The sequence below is a fragment of the Pseudophryne corroboree genome, chromosome 5 (assembly GCF_028390025.1).
Source record: "Pseudophryne corroboree isolate aPseCor3 chromosome 5, aPseCor3.hap2, whole genome shotgun sequence".
NCBI lineage: Eukaryota > Metazoa > Chordata > Amphibia > Anura > Myobatrachidae > Pseudophryne > Pseudophryne corroboree.
In genome coordinates, this window is record NC_086448.1 from 281054998 (window position 1) to 281076034 (window position 21037).

Below are 21037 nucleotides of genomic sequence, written 5' to 3' on the forward strand. Positions count from 1 at the left end.
CAGTTTCAGGCGTTACCCTTCGGCCTGTCTACAGCTCCGAGGGTGTTCACGAAGGTGATCGCTGAAATTATGTTTCAGTTCAGAGTCCAGGGGGTCAACATTGTCCTTCTACTGCTCCACATAGATCGCACTATCCAACTTCTGTCTCACCACGGGTGGATTCTCAATTTACAAGAAGTCCCATCTGGAGCCATCTCAACAGCTCTTGTTTCTGGGCATGATACTGGATACTGTAGCTCAGAGATTGTTCCTCCCGGATGACAAAGTGAGAACACTTCTGTCTTCTCACATGGTTCTCTGGCCTACTCGAATATCCATCTTTGCATAAGATTGTTGGGGACAATGGTTGCCTCGTACGAGGCGATCCAGTATGGAAGGTTCCATGCCATAACATTTCAGTTGGATCTCCTGAGCAAGTGGTCCGGATCACATCTTCAGATGCATCGGTTAATACGGGTGTCACCTCAGGCCAGGATTTTCCACATGTGGTGGCTTCAGTCTTCCAACCTACTGGAAGGCCGAAGTTTTGGGATTCAGGATTGGATCCTCCTCACGACAGATGCGAGTCTGAGAGGATGGGGACCTGTCACCCAGGGGGTGCAGTTCCAGGGCAGGTGGTCAGCCCACGAAGACCTCCTTCCAATCAACATTCTAGAACTTCGGGTGATCTACAATGCTCTTATTCAGGCCTCTCCTCTGCTCAGGGATCACACGATCCAAGTACAGTCAGACAATGCTACAGCAGTAGCGTACATCAATCGACAAGGAGGAACAAAAAGCAGGGCCTGCATGTGAGAGGTGTCAAAGATACTCTTCTGGGCAGAAAGAAATGCAAGAGCACTGTCCGCAATCTTCATTCCGGGAGTAGACAACTGGGAAGCGGACTTCCTGAGTCGTCACAATCTCCACCTGGGAGAGTGCGGGCTTCACCATCTGGTGTTTCAGCAGATCATCGACCGGTGGGGCTTCCCACAAATAGACATGGCTTCTCGACTCAACAAGCAGCTTCATTAGTATTGCTCATGAACCAGGGACCCTCAGGTGAGGGCAGTGGATGCACTGACGTCGCCTTGGCCTTACCGGCTGGTCTACCTATTTCCTCCGATTCCATTGTTCCCAAGGGTACTCAAGCGAATCAGGAATCGGGGAGTACAGGCAATTCTGATTGCCCGGATTGGCCTCGGAGGGCATGGTACGCGGATCTTCTGGACATGTCCATCGAAGACACTTGGCCTCTGCCATTGAGAAGAGATCTTCTTCAACAAGGTACAGAGAGCCAGTGTCTCCTTCAGCCGGGGATCCATCCCAAGCCTCACGCAGCTGTGATGGGACCCCGCCGGCAGCTCCCGCGGTGCAGACTGTCAGAGGCAGAGCTGCCAGTCTGTGAAGAAAAAAAAAATCTTCAGGAGCAATCAAGAGTGTCCAGCTCCCTTGGGCACAAAATAAAGACTGGCTTGGAGGGGGGACATAGTAGGGCAGGAGCTAGCCACAGTGTTAGAGTTTTAAAGTGCCAGCTCCCAGTTACTGCCTACTATATCCCCCCATTGTGACGGCTCTCCAGTGTCCCCTAGTGGATGAAGGAGAAAGACCCATGGTAGCACTCAGTGTACAAGCAAAGTTTACCAGTTTTATCTATAGTAGAAGCTTAGAAGTTCTGTACAGTTCTAACAACAAACCAGTATTATAAGCATTTTTTATATAACATTTTTTTATATTTTTAGTGTCCCCCAAGGCCTTTTCTCAGTTATGGCGCCCGATTCAACCTGGGGAATATGCTTATAAGCTCAAAAAAGAATAAATAAAATGACACTATTTTAAAAATTCTTTCCAAAAATTATGTTTCTTTTAATGAAAGAAAACCATATAAAATTAAAACACTAACAAAATGGCAGTGTGTTTGCTAGAAACTGCCCTTAGTCTTTGTGAGGTTAGCCACAGTTTGTAGATCATCTTTGCTTTTCATTCATTTCTATCTTGAATAAAAGTTGAATTCTTCAAAGACTGTACACTCAGTTTTGCATTTAGAATAATGAACTGCAAGATGAAGATGACCAAGTTGAACTCTCACCAGTTAGAGCAACTGATGTTGGAGAAGCTGCAAGGGAAGTTAAAGGAGGTAATAAATTGACCTTTTTAGTTTCGCAGTTGGGTTGGGTATGAAATCCTGCCAGTCAGATCCTGACAAATCCCGGTTAGTATTTTCTCCTTACCTTTTACCCCTTATCCCACCCCTCCCCCAGCCTAACTATAACTGCCCATAGTTAATGCTTATGCCCACTTGACCTGCAGTACAGGTCAGCAGTCTTGTACTATTATCTTACACTTCCTATACTGCTCTTGCGCATTGGCTTCTCTGTTCTCCACAACACCCACTTGGAATTCACACAAGTCCGAACTTTAGCTTACACAACAGTTATGTCTTCATGGCATCACCTGTAGGAGGGGGTACAAGTCTATCTAGAATCTCAGCACGTCACTTATCCTGTACCCCCTGAGCTGAGGTCACTTGGGCTCATTGTTTTTGTCTTTTATTTGCCTAGTTATGTTTGTCTGTACTGGGTAGTAGAGTGTTAACAGTGGAGCGAGGCATTGCAGTCCTGCTTTTTAAAGTCACTTAAGAATTCATTCTTTTCCATCCAAAACATTGGAAAATTTTTAACTTTCTTAATTTGCTTCAGATGCAATCCCACACACCTTGCTGCCTTGTGCACACTTGTCTTCCTTTGAGTATTCAGAAGTGTATTGTTGTAATAGTGATGATTTATATTTTTCATATGTGGCCAGCTCTTACACAGACATTAGAGATGAGAGAGAATTTCCAGCGACAACTTCAAGAATTGATGTCTGCAACATCCATGGTGAAGGCACAAGGACAAAGGGCATCACTGGGCAGAGCAGGATATGACAGCTCACCTTGCACTCCGGATGGTGCTCGCTCTACACGTAATGGAAGGATCAGGGTATTAGAAGCACGAAGGTATTTATATTAATCAGGGATGCACAAATAACTACTCTTCACAGTTTCTTCAGTATGATTTTCAGTCTATTAAATATGCAGTATGAATAATGGGGGTCATTCCGAGTTCGCTCGGTAAATTTCTTCGCATCGCAGAGATTTTCCGCTTAGTGCGCATGCGCAATGTCCGCACTGCGACTGCGCCAAGTAAATTTGCTATGCAGTTAGGAATTTTACTCACGTTTTTTTCTTCGTTCTGGTGATCGTAATGTGATTGACAGGAAGTGGGTGTTTCTGGGCGGAAACTGGCCGTTTTATGGGTGTGTGTGAAAAAAACTAGTGATGAGCGAGGTTCGGTTTTACTCGGTTTTACTCGGTTCTCAAAACGGCATCTTATTGGCTATCCAAAACACGTGACATCCGTGAGCCAATAAGATGCCGTTTTGAGAACCGAGTAAAACCGAATCCGCTCATCACTAGAAAAAACGCTACCGTTTCTGGGAAAAACGCGGGAGTGGCTGGAGAAACGGAGGAGTGTCTGGGCGAACGCTGGGTGTGTTTGTGACGTCAAACCAGGAACGACAAGCACTGAACTGATCGCAGATGCTGAGTAAGTCTCGAGTTACTCAGAAACTGCACAGAGATGTCTTTTCGCAATATTGCGAATCTTTCGTTCGCAATTTTGATAAGCTAAGATTCACTCCCAGTAGGCGGCGGCTTAGCGTGTGCAAAGCTGCTAAAAGCAGCTTGCGAGCGAACAACTCGGAATGACCCCCAATGCCAATGTGTGTAAGCTGTTAGGATAGTAACAGTGACACTATACATCTAAATTGCCAAATTTACGTTGATGATGTTCATGTGGCTTCAATTTCTCACATGGACAATGCGGAGGCATCAATACACAAATGGGTGTAGTCACTTTGCCATGGCCATTAAGCCAACATTAGTGTTAATTATTCTAATCACTCACAATTTTCTGTGGGATGACTTTATGGTGTGTACACACGGTGAGATCCTTGCTATGCCCGATTTTCACTTTGCGATTTTCCCTGAACTCCCCTGAGCCCAGCACCACCGATTTTGACTAACTTTTCTTGAGATATGGACTATGTGTGTTAACGATTTTGGCTTATGTGAGATGTCATTGACATGTGAGATGAACTAGATAGTACACTGATCTAGCAAGGATTGAACTGCCTGCACAGTCTATATCTTTTCTTGCGATACTGACCTGGCGGGATCGCAAGTGGCATAACACCTTGCGATTTACACTAACTTTTCTTGCGATTTTGACTATATAGTCAACATCGAAAGAAAAAATCTCACCGTGTACAGAAACTGCTGCGGAGTATTGGTTTTGTAAATATTTCTTTTCTGCCAGTTGGTAGGATGGGGGCAATCTTTTACAAAAAGTAAAACAAATCTACCAGTTAGTTGGTTGTTTTGTCTTTAGTTTGTACAGTACTAAAGAATATGGTTGTTTGACTACTAGTAATATACATATTAGAAACAGGGCTTAGACAAGATTACACTATGTATTTTACTCCTAAAACTTATTTGGCACTATATGGCTTGAAAAGGTCTGTCCAAAGGAAACTTTTTCTTGTCTGTCATCCTACACTGGTTCATATGGATTGATGTTTGTATATCCAACCTGTTCTTGTTACGGAAATAGAGGTAATATGACATTGCTTAAAGCGTTTGGACAACATGCCAGCATGTATTAGGTTGTATGTTTGGGATAGTCAACCATTTGAATCTTTTCAGAGGCACATACAGTGCTGTAACTGTATTGCTTAGAATAATGTGTACAGTTCACTGTAGATTGAGATGCATGTACATATGTATTTTCTCTTACATCCTAGAGGATACTGGGGATCAGTTTAGTACCGTGGGGTATAGACGGGTCCATGGGCACTTTAGGTATTTGATAGTGTGAACTGGCTTCTCCCTCTATGTCCCTCCTACCAGATTCAGTTTAGAAAATGTGCCCTGAGGAGCCAGTCATGCTTATGGAAGCTCCTGAAGAGTTTTCTGCATTTATTTTTCTGTTTGTTCTTTTCAGGCAGGTCTGGATGGCACCAGCCTGCCTGCTTCGTGGGACTTAGGGGGGGAACGGCCCAACCTCCCAAAGGGTTAATGGTCCCGTTCCCCGCTGACAGGACACTAGCTCCTGAGGGAACTATTTGCAAGCCCCACCACGGTGAGCATACATTCCCGCAGCATGCCGCCACCCCTAACAGAGCCAGAAGAAAGAAGAGTGGTGAGTACTAAGCTGGCGTCCTGGTTAGCGGGTCGCCGGCCATAATGGCGGCATGAGGGTACGGAGACGCATGGCTTCTAACCAGGGCGGATTGCGTCTCCAGACTCAGTACACAACTGTGTCTCCGTACACTCTACACAGTACCCACACTGGCAAGCAAAGCATTAGAACGGTTCTGTCTCCATTTTAACCACAATTTCTCTATCGTCCTAGTGGATGCTGGGGTTCCTGAAAGGACCATGGGGAATAGCGGCTCCGCAGGAGACAGGGCACAAAAAGTAAAGCTTTAGGATCAGGTGGTGTGCACTGGCTCCTCCCCCTATGACCCTCCTCCAAGCCTCAGTTAGATTTTTGTGCCCGGCCGAGAAGGGTGCAATCTAGGTGGCTCTCCTAAAGAGCTGCTTAGAAAAGTTTAGCTTAGGTTTCTCTTTCATCCATCTGGGGGACGCTGCGCCATTACTTGTGGGTTAGAGGTGTGTGGTTGTGGAGTTTGGCACAGAACTAATAAAACCTGACTCCTCCCCCCTCTAACCCCTCCCATCTCCTTCCTGCCTAGCCAGTACCTCAGTTTTAGTTTTGTGCCTGTGGAGTACAGACACAGTTTTTCTTTCTCCTTAGATTTTTTTTTTTTTTTTTCCCTTTCTTATTTTTCTATACCTAGTCCCTGTCTACAGGTGACAGGTATAAATGGAACAAGGATGCTGTCAGAAAGGGCCACCATACCTTGGTCACTGGGGCCTTTTTTATTCACTAAAGCGACAGATCAAAAAGGTACTGGACAGCCACAATCTGTCACTGACAGTATTGGGCTGTCCCTAACTGCTTTTATTATTATTTTCTTATTATTATTATTATTATTATTATTATTATTTAATATTTTTTTTTATTTGATTTATTTTATTGATTATTAATATTTCACACCCTCCCTCCCCCCCCCCCCCCCCCCCCCCCCCCGACCCCCTCTCCCCCGGCGGCAAGCCCACCAGCGGGAGCTATGCCGGAGACCTGTATCCCTACACCCGCAGTAGTGTCTGAGGGGCTGTGGGGACGGACGGGGATCCCGGAGAAGCCGCCGCGTAAGTCGCTATACTTAGCAACGCGCGGCAGCCCGAACTTCCGGTTGATCGCGTAGTAACAGGAGTGCAGGGACGGCTTCCCGCCCTGCTCTGCCCGCGCGCGCGTCACTTTGCCTGACGCCATCTTCCGAGGGGGACGCTGTGCATACAGGAGAGCCTCTCAGGGGGAGACTTTATTTACAAAACCGCAAGTATAGAGGGGCTATTCATAGGGGGAGATTACAATCAAGCTAATGGGCTAAGGCTGTTTATTACTTAGCAAAGAGAGCCAGCATACTGGGTTACAGTCCCAGAGATCTCTTCAAGCTATAAATTTCCTATTGAAAGGTCACTAGTCACAATTGTATGCTACTTTCTTTAGTACATTCAGAATAGAGAAAATGACTAGTAAACCGGACAAACCTTCAAAGGGAAAAACGGCCTCAGTGGTTTAAAATTTCCTGCTCTCAGTGTGGCTCAAAGCTAGAAAAAGGTAGTACTGACGCGGGTACCCTATGTACAGCATGTTCTGGTGCAATTTCAGATTTGCGTCAGTCTAGAGAGACTGAATCTGCTCGGACTCAGGTGGAGCCCTTGTGGGCCCAGAATATGGGCAGGAGTATCACTGATTTAACTCAGTCCTTAAAATAAGTTTGTAAATGCGGCCAGCAGTTCGACTGCTACTAAGCGATCGCAGCCGTTACCAGCTATAGCGTTTCCAGGTAAGGAGGCGGACACTCTGTCATCTCCTTTGGAGGAGGGGGAGGTAGATCCTGAATGGGATGAGGTTTCGGCTTGGGAAGTTAGATTGCTAATAGAAGCCATTCGTCAGACTCTTAATATTCAGGACGCGGCGGTGGAGGAGACTCCTTCCCCCTTTTTTTCAAACAACAGAAGAGACAGGTTACTGCCTTCCCTTCTTATTCTCACTTTGCAGATATTTTAAAAGAACCCTGGCTTAAGCCGGATTCTCGTTTTCAGGCGCCTAAAAAGTTAAAGTTTCTATATCCCTTTACGGAGGAAGATACAAAATTTTGGGAGACGGCCCCAAAGGTAGACGCTCCTATTTCACATCTGGCAAAAGCTACGGTGATTCCGTCGGTACAGTCTGTGACCTTAAAAGACACTACCGATAGGAAGATAGAAGCATTACTAAAATCTATGTTTTCTTTATCAGGTGTTTCCCTCCGTCCAGTACTGGCGAGTGCCTGGGTACTTAAGGCCGTGGATGAATGGCTTGCACAGGTGGTATCGGGAATGCAGTCGGACGATCCGTCAGAAGCCATCCAATTAGCAGAGCAGATTTCGGAGGCCCTCACTTATGTGGGTGAGGCCTGGTTGGATTCGGTTGCGCTACAGTCTCGGGTTTCAGCCTTGACAGTATCCGCAAGACGCTCCTTGTGGCTTAGAGTTTGGAATGCTGATTCTGACTCAAAGCAAACCTTGACGGCAGTGCCTTTTGAAGGTGAGTTTCTTTTTGGATCAGAGTTAAAGAAGATTATTTCAGACACTACTGGAGGAAAGAGTCCTTTCCTTACATCTGCACCTCACAAACCAAAACCTACAAGGTTTCGGTCCTTTCGTACACAGGGCAGAGGTAGTTTCCAATCCTTTCGTGCTTCCTACAGATTTCCAAGACGGGGGTCTTTCAGAGGAAGAGGATCCCAGGCTATTCGCAGGCCGGCCAGTAAGCCTGCCGACAAACCTGAGCCATGACGCCTCAGGTCTCCTGGAGGGATCAAAGAAGGTTGGGGCCCGGTTACTTCAGTTCAAGGATGTGTGGCTCCTATCGAAACCGGATCGGTGGATAATGGGAGTCATATCCAGAGGATATATGTTGGATTTCGAAGAAACAGTCCCAACCCGACTATTTATAACACCTCTCCCAGACGATCCCTCCAGACGTCAAGCTCTCCTTCAGGCAATAACAACCCTCTTACAAAATGGAGTAATCATTGCGGTTCCCTCTCATCAGAGGGGTCGGGGTTTTTACTCAGGTCTTTTTCTCGTAGACAAGCCGGATGGTTCGTTTCAAACCATTCTGAATCTGAAGGCTCTCAACCCGTATCCCTCAACCCAAAAATTCAAGAACATAAAAGACGCTTACTTACATGTCCCGATTTGGGTAGGACATCAATCTCTACTGAGATTTGCATTGGGCCCGGAGCACTTTCAGTTTCAGGCTCTTCCCTTTGGTCTCTCTACGGCTCCCCGGGTTTTTACAAAGGTCATAGGTCATGTAGTCGCAGTTCTCCGTTGTCAAGGGGTCAACATCACTCCATATTTGGACGACCTGTTGGTCAAGGCACCATCAGCGGAGATTCTCACTCAGAACCTGCATCTCACGATGGAGACGCTACAGTCGTTCGGGTGGATAATCAACTTTCCAAAGTCATCTCTACTTCCTTCTCAGAAAATGATTTTTCTAGGACTTCTATTCGACACCAACAGCCAGAAGGTGTTTCTTCCGGCGGACAAGATTCAGGGACTACAGTCCAGAATCCGAACCCTGTTACACTTACCAGTAGTGTCGGTCCTCAGATGTATGCAGGTGTTGGGCAAGATGGTATCCTCTTTCGAGGCAGTTCCATATGCCAGATTTCATGCCCGACCTCTCCAGACTCAGATTCTCAACTGTTGGACTCGGACGGAACCGCGTCTCGAATTACAGTTGATCCGCTTGTCGGTAAAGACTCGTCAGTCTCTTCAATGGTGGCTTCACAGTCGGAATTTGAAAAAGGGTACACCTTTCAGGATCTGGTCTTGGATGATGGTCACCACGGATGCAAACCTCAGTGGTTGGGGGGCAGTGTTCCAGACTCATCACTTCCAGGGACGCTGGAGCAATCAGGAGTTAAAAATTGCAAATCAACATTCTGGAACTAAGGGCGATTCGGTATGCACTCCTTCACATTCAAACCATGGTACAGGGTCAACCAGTTCGTGTGCAGTCCGACAATGCCACCGCAGTGGCTTACATCAACAAACAGGGAGGAACTCGCAGCTGGTCCGCAATGAGAGAAGTCGCTCAGATCCTCGCGTGGGCGGAACGTTGGGTTCCGGTGATCTCCGCGATCCACATTCCAGGAGGGAAGCAGACTTTTTGAGTCATCACACGATTCATCCGGGAGAATGGGAACTTCATCAGGAGGTGTTCCTCTCTCTAGTGGACCGATGGGGAATGCCAGACATAGACCTGATGGCGTCTCGCCTCAACGCAGAACTTCCTCACTACGGCGCAAGGACTCAGGATCCACAGGCATTCCTGATCGATGCTCTAACTGCTCCATGGCAGTTTCAACTGGGATATGTGTTTCCGCCAATTCCACTGATCCCGCGTCTACTTCAACGCATTCGGCGAGAGGGTCTCGCAGTGATTCTAGTGGCTCCAGATTGGCCGCGTCGACAGTGGTACACTCTACTGCGCAGTATGGTCGTCGGAGACTCCTTTCGCCTACCTCTGCGACCAGATCTTCTTATTCAAGGACCTTGTCGCCACCCAGATTTACATCGGATGGCTTTGACGGCTTGGCTCTTGAATCCAAGATTTTGAAGGCAAAAGGTCTTTCTCGATCGGTTGTTCAGATGATGATTCGAGCAAGGAAACCGGTGACCTCTGGCATTTACCATAGGATATAGCGTATTTACATTGCATGGTGCGAAAAACGGAGACTAACTCCGCATTTGTTTAGGCTACCTCGCCTACTCTCTTTCCTTCAGGAGGGTCTCGACAAGGGCCTAAAGCTTTCTTCACTAAAAGGTCAGGTTTCAGCTTTATCGGTTCTTTTTCAGAAGAAACTAGAAAATATTCCAGAGGTTCAAACATTCCTGCAGGGAGTACTTCGGATTCAACCACCTTTTGTCCCTCCGGTTCCTCCCTGGGATTTAAACTTGGTCCTTACGACTCTTCAGACCTCTCCATTTGAACCTTTAGAATCGGTTGAACTCCGTTATCTGACACAGAAAGTTGTTTTTTCTGTTGGCTATTGCCTCAGCTAGACGAGTATCTGAGTTGGCGGCTCTTTCTTGCAGACCCCCCTTGTTAGTGTTTCATGAGAACCGGGTGGTTCTACGGACTAAGCCTTCTTTCCTTCCAAAGGTTGTTTCAAAATTCCATTTAAATCAGGACATTGTCCTTCCGGCCTTTACTACGACATCTTCTCCTGGGGAGGACTCTCATTTAGCTCTCCTGGATGTGGTTCGAGCTTTACGTGTCTATTTGTCTCGCACCGAGTCATTACGGCGTACGGATAACTTGCTGGTTTTGATTGATGCTCCGAAACGAGGTTGGCCGGCCTCCAAAAATACTGTGGCCCATTGGATAACTTCGGCCATAAGACAGGCTTACGTGTCTGCTAATGTTTCGGTTCCTGACTCAATTAGGGCTCATTCCACTAGAGCTGTTGGAGCCTCTTGGAGCTGTTCGCGGTGGTGCATCTGTTGAGCAACTGTGCAGGGCGGCAACCTGGTCGTCAGTTCATACCTTCACACATACTTTCACCGTTTTCATACTTTTGGTTTGGAGACTGCCGCTGTTGGGCGTCGTATATTAAAGACGGCTATGCCGTCCCCGTCTCCCTCCTCTTATTAGCTTGCTTTGGGAAATCCCACAAGTAATGGCGCAGCGTCCCCCAGATGGATGAAAGAGAAAAGGTGATTTTTGTTACTTACCGTAAAATCTCTTTCTCTGATTCCATCTGGGGGACGCTGCGATCCCTCCCAGATGTTTGTCTGGTTTACCCAGTTAATTTTCTTTGATCTATCTCCTTTGGCTTGGCTAAACGTTAACTGAGGTACTGGCTAGGCAGGAAGGAGATGGGAGGGGTTAGAGGGGGGAGGAGTCAGGTTTTATTAGTTCTGTGCCAAACTCCACAACCACACACCTCTAACCCACAAGTAATGGCGCAGCGTCCCCCAGATGGAATCAGAGAAAGAGATTTTACGGTAAGTAACAAAAATCACCTTTTTTTATTTTACAGTGAGTCCTGCTGGCAACAGGATCACTGCAACGAGGGACTTAGGGGAGAAGAAGTGAACTCACCTGCGTGCAGGATGGATTGGCTTCTTTGGTTACTGGACATTAGCTCCAGAGGGACGATCACAGGTACAGCCTGGATGGTCACCGGAGCCTCGCCGCCGGCCCCCTTGCAGATGCTGAAAAGAGAAGAAGGTCCAGAATCGGCGGCAGAAGACTCCTCAGTCTTCTTAAGGTAGCGCACAGCACTGCAGCTGTGCGCCATTGCTCTCAGCACACTTCACACGGCAGTCACTGAGGGTGCAGGGCGCTGGGAGGGGGGCGCCCTGGGAGGCAATGTAAACCTATTTTTTGGCAAAAAATACCTCACATATAGCCTCCGGGGGCTATATGGAGATATTTAACCCCTGCCAGAATCCGTTGAAGAGCGGGAGACGAGCCCGCCGAAAAAGGGGCGGGGCCTATCTCCTCAGCACACAGCGCCATTTTCCCTCACAGAAAGGCTGGAGGGAAGGCTCCCAGGCTCTCCCCTGCACTGCACTACAGAAACAGGGTTAAAACAGAGAGGGGGGGCACTAATTTGGCGTTAGAAATATATAAAAAGATGCTATAAGGGAAAACACTTATATAAGGTTGTCCCTATATAATTATAGCGTTTTGGTGTGTGCTGGCAAACTCTCCCTCTGTCTCTCCAAAGGGCTAGTGGGTCCTGTCCTCTAGCAGAGCATTCCCTGTGTGTGTGCTGTGTGTCGGTACGTGTGTGTCGACATGTATGAGGACGATGTTGGTGAGGAGGCGGAGCAATTGCCTGTAATGGTGATGTCACTCTCTAGGGAGTCGACACCGGAATGGATGGCTTATTTAGGGAATTACGTGATAATGTCAACACGCTGCAAGGTCGGTTGACGACATGAGACGGCCGACAAACAATTAGTACCGGTCCAGACGTCTCAAAAACACCGTCAGGGGTTTTAAAACGCCCGTTTACCTTAGTCGGTCGACACAGACACGGACACTGAATCCAGTGTCGACGGTGAATAAACAAACGTATTCCTTATTAGGGCCACACGTTAAGGGCAATGAAGGAGGTGTTACATATTTCTGATACTACAAGTACCACAAAAGAGGGTATTATGTGGGATGTGAAAAAACTACCTGTAGTTTTTCCTGAATCAGATAAATTAAATGAAGTGTGTGATGATGCGTGGGTTCCCCCCGATAGAAAATTATTGGCGGTATACCCTTTCCCGCCAGAAGTTAGGGCGCGTTGGGAAACACCCCTTAGGGTGGATAAGGCGCTCACACGCTTATCAAAACAAGTGGCGGTACCGTCTATAGATAGGGCCGTCCTCAAGGAGCCAGCTGACAGGAGGCTGGAAAATATCATATAAAAGTATATACACACATACTGGTGTTATACTGCGACCAGCGATCGCCTCAGCCTGGATGTGCAGAGCTGGGGTGGCTTGGTCGGATTCCCTGACTAAAAATATTGATACCCTTGACAGGGACAGTATTTTATTGACTATAGAGCATTTAAAGGATGCATTTCTATATATGCGAGATGCACAGAGGGATATTTGCACTCTGGCATCAAGAGTAAGTGCGATGTCCATATCTGCCAGAAGATGTTTATGGACACGACAGTGGTCAGGTGATGCAGATTCCAAACGGCACAAAGGTGTATTGCCGTATAAAGGAAGAGGAGTTATTTGGGGTCGGTCCATCGGACCTGGTGGCCACGGCAACTGCTGGAAAATCCACCGTTTTTACCCTAAGTCACATCTCTGCAGAAAAAGACACCGTCTTTTCAGCCTCAGTCCTTTCGTCCCTATAAGAGTCATATTTGCCCAGGGATAGAGGAAAGGGAAGAAGACTGCAGCAGGCAGCCCATTCCCAGGAACAGAAGCCTTCCACCGCTTCTGCCAAGCTCTCAGCATGACGCTGGGACCGTACAGGACCCCTGGATCCTACAAGTAGTATCCCAGGGGTACAGATTGGAATGTCGAAACGTTTCCCCCTCGCAGGCTCCTGAAGTCTGCTTTACCAAGGTATCCCTCCGACAAGGAGGCAGTATGGGAAAAAATTCACAAGCTGTATTCCCAGCAGGTGATAATCAAATTACCCCTCCTACAACAAGGAAAGGGGTATTATTCCACACTATATTGTGGTACTGAAGCCAGAAGGCTAGGTGAGACCTATTCTAAATCTAAAAAAATTTGAACACTTACAAAGGTTCAAATCAAGATGGAGTCACTCAGAGCAGTGATAACGAACCAGGAAGAAGGGGACTATATAGTGTCCCGGGACATCAGGGATGCTTACCTCCATGTCCCAAATTTGCCCTTCTCACTAAGGGTACCTCAGGTTCGTGGTATAGAACTGTCACTGTCAGTTTCAGACGCTGCCGTTTGGATTGTCCACGGCACCCCGGGTCTTTACCAAGGTAATGGCCGAAATGATGATTCTTCTTCGAAGAAAAGGCATCTTAATTACCCCTTACTTGGACGATCTCCTGATAAGGGTAAAGTCCAGGGAACAGTTGGAGGTCGGAGTAGCACTATCTCGGATACTGCTACAACAGCACAGATGGATTCTAAATATTCCAAAATCGCAGCTGATCCTGACGACACGTCTGCTGTGCCTAGGGATGATTCTGGACACAGTCCAGAAACAGGTGTTTCTCCCGGAAGAGAGAGCCAGGGAGTTATCCGAGCTAGTCAAGAACCTCCTAAAACCAGGAAAAGTGTCAGTGCATCATTGCACAAGGGTCCTGGTAAAAATGGTGGCTTCCTACGAAGCAATTCCATTCGGCAGATTTCACGCAAGAACTTTTCAGTGGGATCTGCTGGACAAATAGTCCGGATCGCATCTTCAGATGCATCAGCGGATAACCCTATTTCTCTATCGTCCTAAGTGGATGCTGGGGTTCCTGAAAGGACCATGGGGAATAGCGGCTCCGCAGGAGACAGGGCACAAAAAAGTAAAGCTTTACTAGGTCAGGTGGTGTGCACTGGCTCCTCCCCCTATGACCCTCCTCCAGACTCCAGTTAGATTTTGTGCCCGAACGAGAAGGGTGCAATCTAGGTGGCTCTCCTAAAGAGCTGCTTAGAGAAAGTTTAGTTTAGGTTTTTTTCTTTACAGTGAGTCCTGCTGGCAACAGGATCACTGCAACGTGGGACTTAGGGGGAAAGTAGTAAACTCACCTGCATGCAGAGTGGATTTGCTGCTTGGCTACTGGACACCATTAGCTCCAGAGGGATCGAACACAGGCCCAGCCGTGGAGTCCGGTCCCGGAGCCGCGCCGCCGACCCCCTTGCAGATGCTGAAGCGTGAAGAGGTCCGGAAACCGGCGGCTGAAGACTCCTCAGTCTTCATAAGGTAGCGCACAGCACTGCAGCTGTGCGCCATTTTCCTCTCAGCACACTTCACTGGGCAGTCACTGAGGGTGCAGAGCGCTGGGGGGGGGCGCTCTGAGAGGCAAATATAAACCTTATACAAGGCTAAAAATACCTCACATATAGCCCATAGGGGCTATATGGAGATATTTAACCCCTGCCTGACTGGAAAAATAGCGGGAGAAGAACCCGCCGAAAAAGGGGCGGGGCCTATCTCCTCAGCACACGGCGCCATTTTCTGTCACAGCTCCGCTGGTCAGAACGGCTCCCAGGTCTCTCCCCTGCACTGCACTACAGAAACAGGGTAAAACAGAGAGGGGGGGCACATTAATGGCTATATATATATATATTAAAGCAGCTATAAGGGAGCACTTAATATAAGGATATCCCTTGTATATATAGCGCTTTGTGGTGTGTGCTGGCAGACTCTCCCTCTGTCTCCCCAAAAGGGCTAGTGGGTCCTGTCTTCATTAGAGCATTCCCTGTGAGTTTGCGGTGTGTGTCGGTACGTGGTGTCGACATGTATGAGGACGATATTGGTGTGGAGGCGGAGCAATTGCCAAATATGCAGATGTCACCCCCCAGGGGGTCGACACCAGAATGGATGCCTTTATTTGTGGAATTACGTGATGGTTTATCTTCCCTTAAACAGTCAGTTGAGGACATGAGGCGGCCGGACAATCAATTAATGCCTGTCCAGGCGCCTCAAACACCGTCAGGGGCTGTAAAACGCCCTTTGCCTCAGTCGGTCGACACAGACCCAGACACGGGCACTGATTCCAGTGACGACGGTAGAAATTCAAACGTATTTTCCAGTAGGGCCACACGTTATATGATTTTGGCAATGAAGGAGACGTTACATTTAGCTGATACTACAGATACCGTAAAACAAGGTATTATGTATGGTGTGAAAAAACTACAAACAGTTTTTCCTGAATCAGAAGAATTAAATGACGTGTGTGATGAAGCGTGGGTTGCTCCTGATAAAAAGTTGATAATTTCAAAAAATTTATTGGCATTATACCCTTTCCCGCCAGAGGTTAGGGCGCGCTGGGAAACACCCCCTAAGGTGGACAAGGCGCTCACACGCTTATCCAAACAAGTGGCGTTACCCTCTCCTGAGACGGCCGCACTTAAGGATCCATCAGATAGAAAGATGGAAGTTATTCAAAAGAATATATACACACATGCAGGTGTTATACTACGACCAGCTATAGCAACTGCCTGGATGTGCAGTGCTGGAGTAGTTTGGTCAGAATCCCTGATTGAAAATATTGATACCCTAGATAGGGACAATGTTTTACTGTCGTTAGAACAAATAAAGGATGCATTTATCTATATGCGTGATGCACAGAGGGATATTTGCACACTGGCATCTCGGGTGAGTGCTATGTCCATTTCAGCCAGAAGAGCCTTATGGACACGACAGTGGACAGGCGATGCGGATTCAAAACGTCACATGGAGGTTTTGCCGTATAAAGGGGAGGAGTTATTTGGAGTTGGTCTATCAGACTTGGTGGCCACGGCTACTGCCGGGAAATCCACTTTTTTACCTCAAATCACTCCCCAACAGAGAAAGGCACCGACCTTTCAACCGCAGCCTTTTCGCTCCTACAAAAATAAGAGAGCAAAGGGCTTGTCGTACCTGCCACGAGGCAGAGGAAGAGGGAAGAGACACCAACAGGCAGCTCCTTCCCAGGAACAGAAGCCCTCCCCGGCTCCTGCAAAAACCTCAGCATGACGCTGGGGCCTCTCAAGCGGACTCGGGGACAGTGGGGGGCCGTCTCAAAAATTACAGCGCGCAGTGGGCTCACTCGCAGGTAGACCCCTGGATCCTGCAGATAATATCTCAGGGGTACAGGTTGGAATTAGAGACGGATCCTCCTCATCGTTTCCTGAAGTCTGCCTTACCAACCGTCTCTTCCGAAAGGGAGAGGGTGTTGGAAGCCATTCACAAGCTGTACGCTCAGCAGGTGATAGTCAAAGTACCCCTTTTACAACAAGGAAAGGGGTATTATTCCACTCTATTTGTGGTACCGAAGCCGGATGGCTCGGTAAGGCCTATTCTAAATCTGAAGTCCTTGAACCTCTACATAAAAAAGTTCAAGTTCAAGATGGAGTCACTCAGAGCAGTGATAGCGAACCTGGAAGAAGGGGACTTTATGGTATCCTTGGACATCAAGGATGCGTATCTACACGTTCCGATTTACCCCGCACACCAGGGGTACCTCAGGTTCATTGTTCAAAACTGTCACTATCAGTTTCAGACGCTGCCGTTCGGATTGTCCACGGCGCCTCGGGTCTTTACCAAGGTAATGGCCGAGATGATGATTCTTCTTCGAAGAAAAGGCGTATTAGTTATCCCATACTTGGACGATCTCCTAATAAGGGCAAGGTCCAGAGAACAGCTGGAGACAGCTTTAGCACTATCTCAAGAGGTGCTAAGACAACACGGGTGGATTCTGAATATTCCAAAATCCCATTTAATCCCGACAACTCGTCTGCTGTTCCTAGGAATGATTCTGGACACGGTTCAGAAAAAGGTTTTCCTTCCAGAGGAAAAAGCCAAGGAGTTATCCGATCTGGTCAGGAACCTCCTAAAACCAGGAAAAGTGTCAGTACATCAATGCACAAGAGTCCTGGGAAAAATGGTGGCTTCTTACGAAGCAATTCCATTCGGCAGATTCCATGCAAGAATATTCCAAAGGGATCTGTTGGACAAATGGTCAGGGTCGCATCTGCAGATGCACCTGCGAATAACCCTGTCACCAAAGACAAGGGTGTCACTTCTGTGGTGGTTGCAGAAGGCTCACCTATTAGAAGGCCGCAGATTCGGCATTCAGGATTGGATCCTGGTGACCACGGACGCCAGCCTGAGAGGCTGGGGAGCAGTCACACAAGGAAGAAACTTCCAGGGAGTATGGACGAGTCTGGAAAAGTCTCTTCACATAAACATTCTGGAACTAAGAGCAATCTACAATGCTCTAAGCCAGGCGGAACTTCTCCTGCAAGGAAAGCCGGTGTTGATTCAGTCGGACAACATCACGGCGGTCGCCCATGTAAACAGGCAGGGCGGCACAAGAAGCAGGAGTGCAATGGCAGAAGCTGCCAAGATTCTTCGCTGGGCGGAGAATCACGTGATAGCACTGTCAGCAGTGTTCATCCCGGGCGTGGACAACTGGGAAGCAGACTTCCTCAGCAGACACGATCTTCATCCGGGAGAGTGGGGTCTACATCCAGAAGTCTTCAACATGTTAATAGACCGTTGGGAAAGACCAATTGTAGACATGATGGCGTCTCGCCTCAACAAGAAACTGGACAAATATTGCGCCAGGTCAAGAGATCCACAGGCAATAGCTGTGGACGCACTGGTAACTCCTTGGGTGTACCAGTCAGTGTATGTGTTTCCTCCTCTGCCGCTCATACCAAAGGTATTGAAGATCATACGGCAAAGAAGAGTAAGAACAATACTAGTGGTTCCGGATTGGCCGAGAAGGACTTGGTATCCGGAACTTCAAGAGATGCTCACGGACGAACCGTGGCCTCTACCTCTGAGAAGGGACCTGCTACAGCAGGGTCCCTGTCTTTTTCAAGACTTACCGCGGCTGCGTTTGACGGCATGGCGGTTGAACGCCAGATCCTAAAAGGGAAAGGCATTCCAGAAGAAGTCATTCCTACCTTGATTAAGGCACGGAAGGAAGTCACCGTGAAACATTATCACCGCATTTGGCGAAAATATGTAGCGTGGTGCGAGGATCGGAGGGTTCCGACGGAGGAATTCCAACTGGGTCGTTTCCTACATTTCCTGCAATCAGGATTATCTATGGGTCTCAAATTGGGATCCATTAAGGTTCAAATTTCGGCCCTGTCAATATTCTTCCAAAAAGAATTGGCCTCTGTCCCTGAGGTCCAGACTTTTGTCAAGGGAGTACTGCATATACAGCCTCCTGTGGTGCCTCCGGTGGCACCGTGGGATCTAAATGTAGTTTTAGATTTCCTCAAATCCCATTGGTTTGAACCATTGAAAAAGGTGGATTTGAAATATCTCACATTGAATGTGACTATGTTACTAGCCCTGGCCTCTGCCAGGAGAGTATCTGAATTGGCGGCTTTATCTTATAAAAGTCCTTATCTAATCTTCCATTCGGATAGGGCAGAACTGCGGACTCGTCCGCATTTTCTCCCTAAAGTGGTATCAGCATTTCATCTGAACCAACCTATTGTGGTGCCTGCGGCCACTAGCGACTTGGAGGACTCCAAGTTGTTGGACGTTGTCAGAGCCTTAAAAATATACATTGCAAGGACGGCTGGAGTCAGAAAATCTGACTCGCTGTTTATATTGTATGCACCCAACAAGTTGGGCGCACCTGCTTCTAAGCAGTCGATTGCTCGTTGGATTTGTAACACAATTCAACTTGCACATTCTGTGGCAGGCCTGCCACAGCCTAAAAATGTAAAAGCCCACTCCACAAGGAAGGTGGGCTCATCTTGGGCGGCTGCCCGAGGGGTCTCGGCATTACAACTCTGCCGAGCAGCTACGTGGTCGGGGGAGAACACGTTTGTAAAATTTTACAAATTTGATACCCTGGCAAAGGAGGACCTGGAGTTCTCTCATTCGGTGCTGCAGAGTCATCCGCACTCTCCCGCCCGTTTGGGAGCTTTGGTATAATCCCCATGGTCCTTTCAGGAACCCCAGCATCCACTTAGGACGATAGAGAAAATAAGAATTTACTTACCGATAATTCTATTTCTCGGAGTCCGTAGTGGATGCTGGGCGCCCATCCCAAGTGCGGATTATCTGCAATACTTGTACATAGTTATTGTTAACTAATTCGGGTTATTGTTAAGGAGCCATCTTTAAGAGGCCCTTTCTGTTGTCATACTGTTAACTGGGTTTAGATCACAAGTTGTACGGTGTGATTGGTGTGGCTGGTATGAGTCTTACCCGGGATTCAAAATGCCTCCCTTATTGTGTATGCTCGTCCGGGCACAGTACCTAACTGGAGTCTGGAGGAGGGTCATAGGGGGAGGAGCCAGTGCACACCACCTGACCTAGTAAAGCTTTACTTTTTTGTGCCCTGTCTCCTGCGGAGCCGCTATTCCCCATGGTCCTTTCAGGAACCCCAGCATCCACTACGGACTCCGAGAAATAGAATTATCGGTAAGTAAATTCTTATTATCCAAGGACAAGGGTGTCTCTCCTGTGGTGGTTACAGAGTGCTCATCTTCTAGAGGGCCGCAGATTCGGCATTCAGGATTGGATGCTGGTGACCACGGAGGCCAGCCCGAGAGGCTGGGGAGCAGTCACACAAGGAAAAAATTTCCAGGGAGTGTGATCAAGTCTGGAGACTTTTCTCCACATAAATATACTGGAGCTAAGGGTAAATTTATAATGCTCTAAGCTTAGCAAGACCTCTGCTTCAAGGTCAGCCGGTATTGATCCAGTGGGAAAAACATCACGGCAGTCGCCCACGTAAACAGACAGGGCGGCACAAGAAGCAGGAGGGCAATGGCAAAAACTGCAAGGACTTTTCGCTGGGCGGAAAATCATGTGATAGCACTGTCAGCAGTGTTTCATTCCGGGAGTGGAAACTGGGAAGCAGACTTCCTCAGCAGGCACGACCTCCACCCGGGAGAGTGGAAACTTCATCGGGAAGTTTTTCCACATGATTGTGAACCGTTGGGAAATACCAAAGGTGGACATGATGGCGTCCCGTCTGAACAAAAAACGGGACAGGTATTGCGCCAGGTCAAGAGACCCTCAGGCAATAGCTGTGGACGTTCTGGTAACACCGTGGGTGTACCAGTCGGTGTATGTGTTCCCTCCTCTGCTTCTCATACCTAAGGTACTGAGAATTATAAGACGTAGAGGAGTAAGAACTATACTCATGGCTCCGGATTGGCCAAGAAGGACTTGGTACCCGGAACTTCAAGAGATGCTCACAGAGGACTTATGGCCTCTGCCGCTAAGAAGGGACTTGCTTCAGCAAGTACCATGTCTGTTCCAAGACTTACCGCAGCTGCGTTTGACGGCATGGCGGTGGAACGCCGGATCCTAAGGGAAAAAGGCATTCCGGAAGAGGTCATTCCTACCCTGGTCAAAGCCAGGAAGGAGGTGACCGCACAACATTATCACCACATGTGGCGAAAATATGTTGCGTGGTGTGAGGCCAGGAAGGCCCCACGAAGAAATTTCAACTCGGTCGATTCCTGCATTTCCTGCAAACAGGAGTGTCTATGGGCCTCAAATTGGGGCCCATTAAGGTTCAAATTTCGGCCCTGTCGATTTTCTTCCAGAAAGAATTGGCTTCAGTTCCTGAAGTCCAGAAGTTTGTCAAGGGAGTATTGCATATACAACCCCCTTTTGTGCCTCCAGTGGCACTGTGGGAT

At 47.9% G+C, this 21037-nt stretch overlaps 1 protein-coding gene across 1 annotated transcript in view; it reads left to right on the forward strand.

Moving 5' to 3' along the window:
• The window catches only part of TOPBP1 (DNA topoisomerase II binding protein 1), a 238014-nt gene that overhangs the window by 181477 nt on the left and 35500 nt on the right, over positions 1 to 21037 (forward strand). Inside the window, exons 19-20 of the mRNA XM_063922375.1 lie at positions 2026 to 2116; positions 2785 to 2977. Coding sequence (XP_063778445.1) covers positions 2026 to 2116; positions 2785 to 2977 — 284 coding nt within the window. The remainder of the gene's footprint in view (positions 1 to 2025; positions 2117 to 2784; positions 2978 to 21037) is intronic.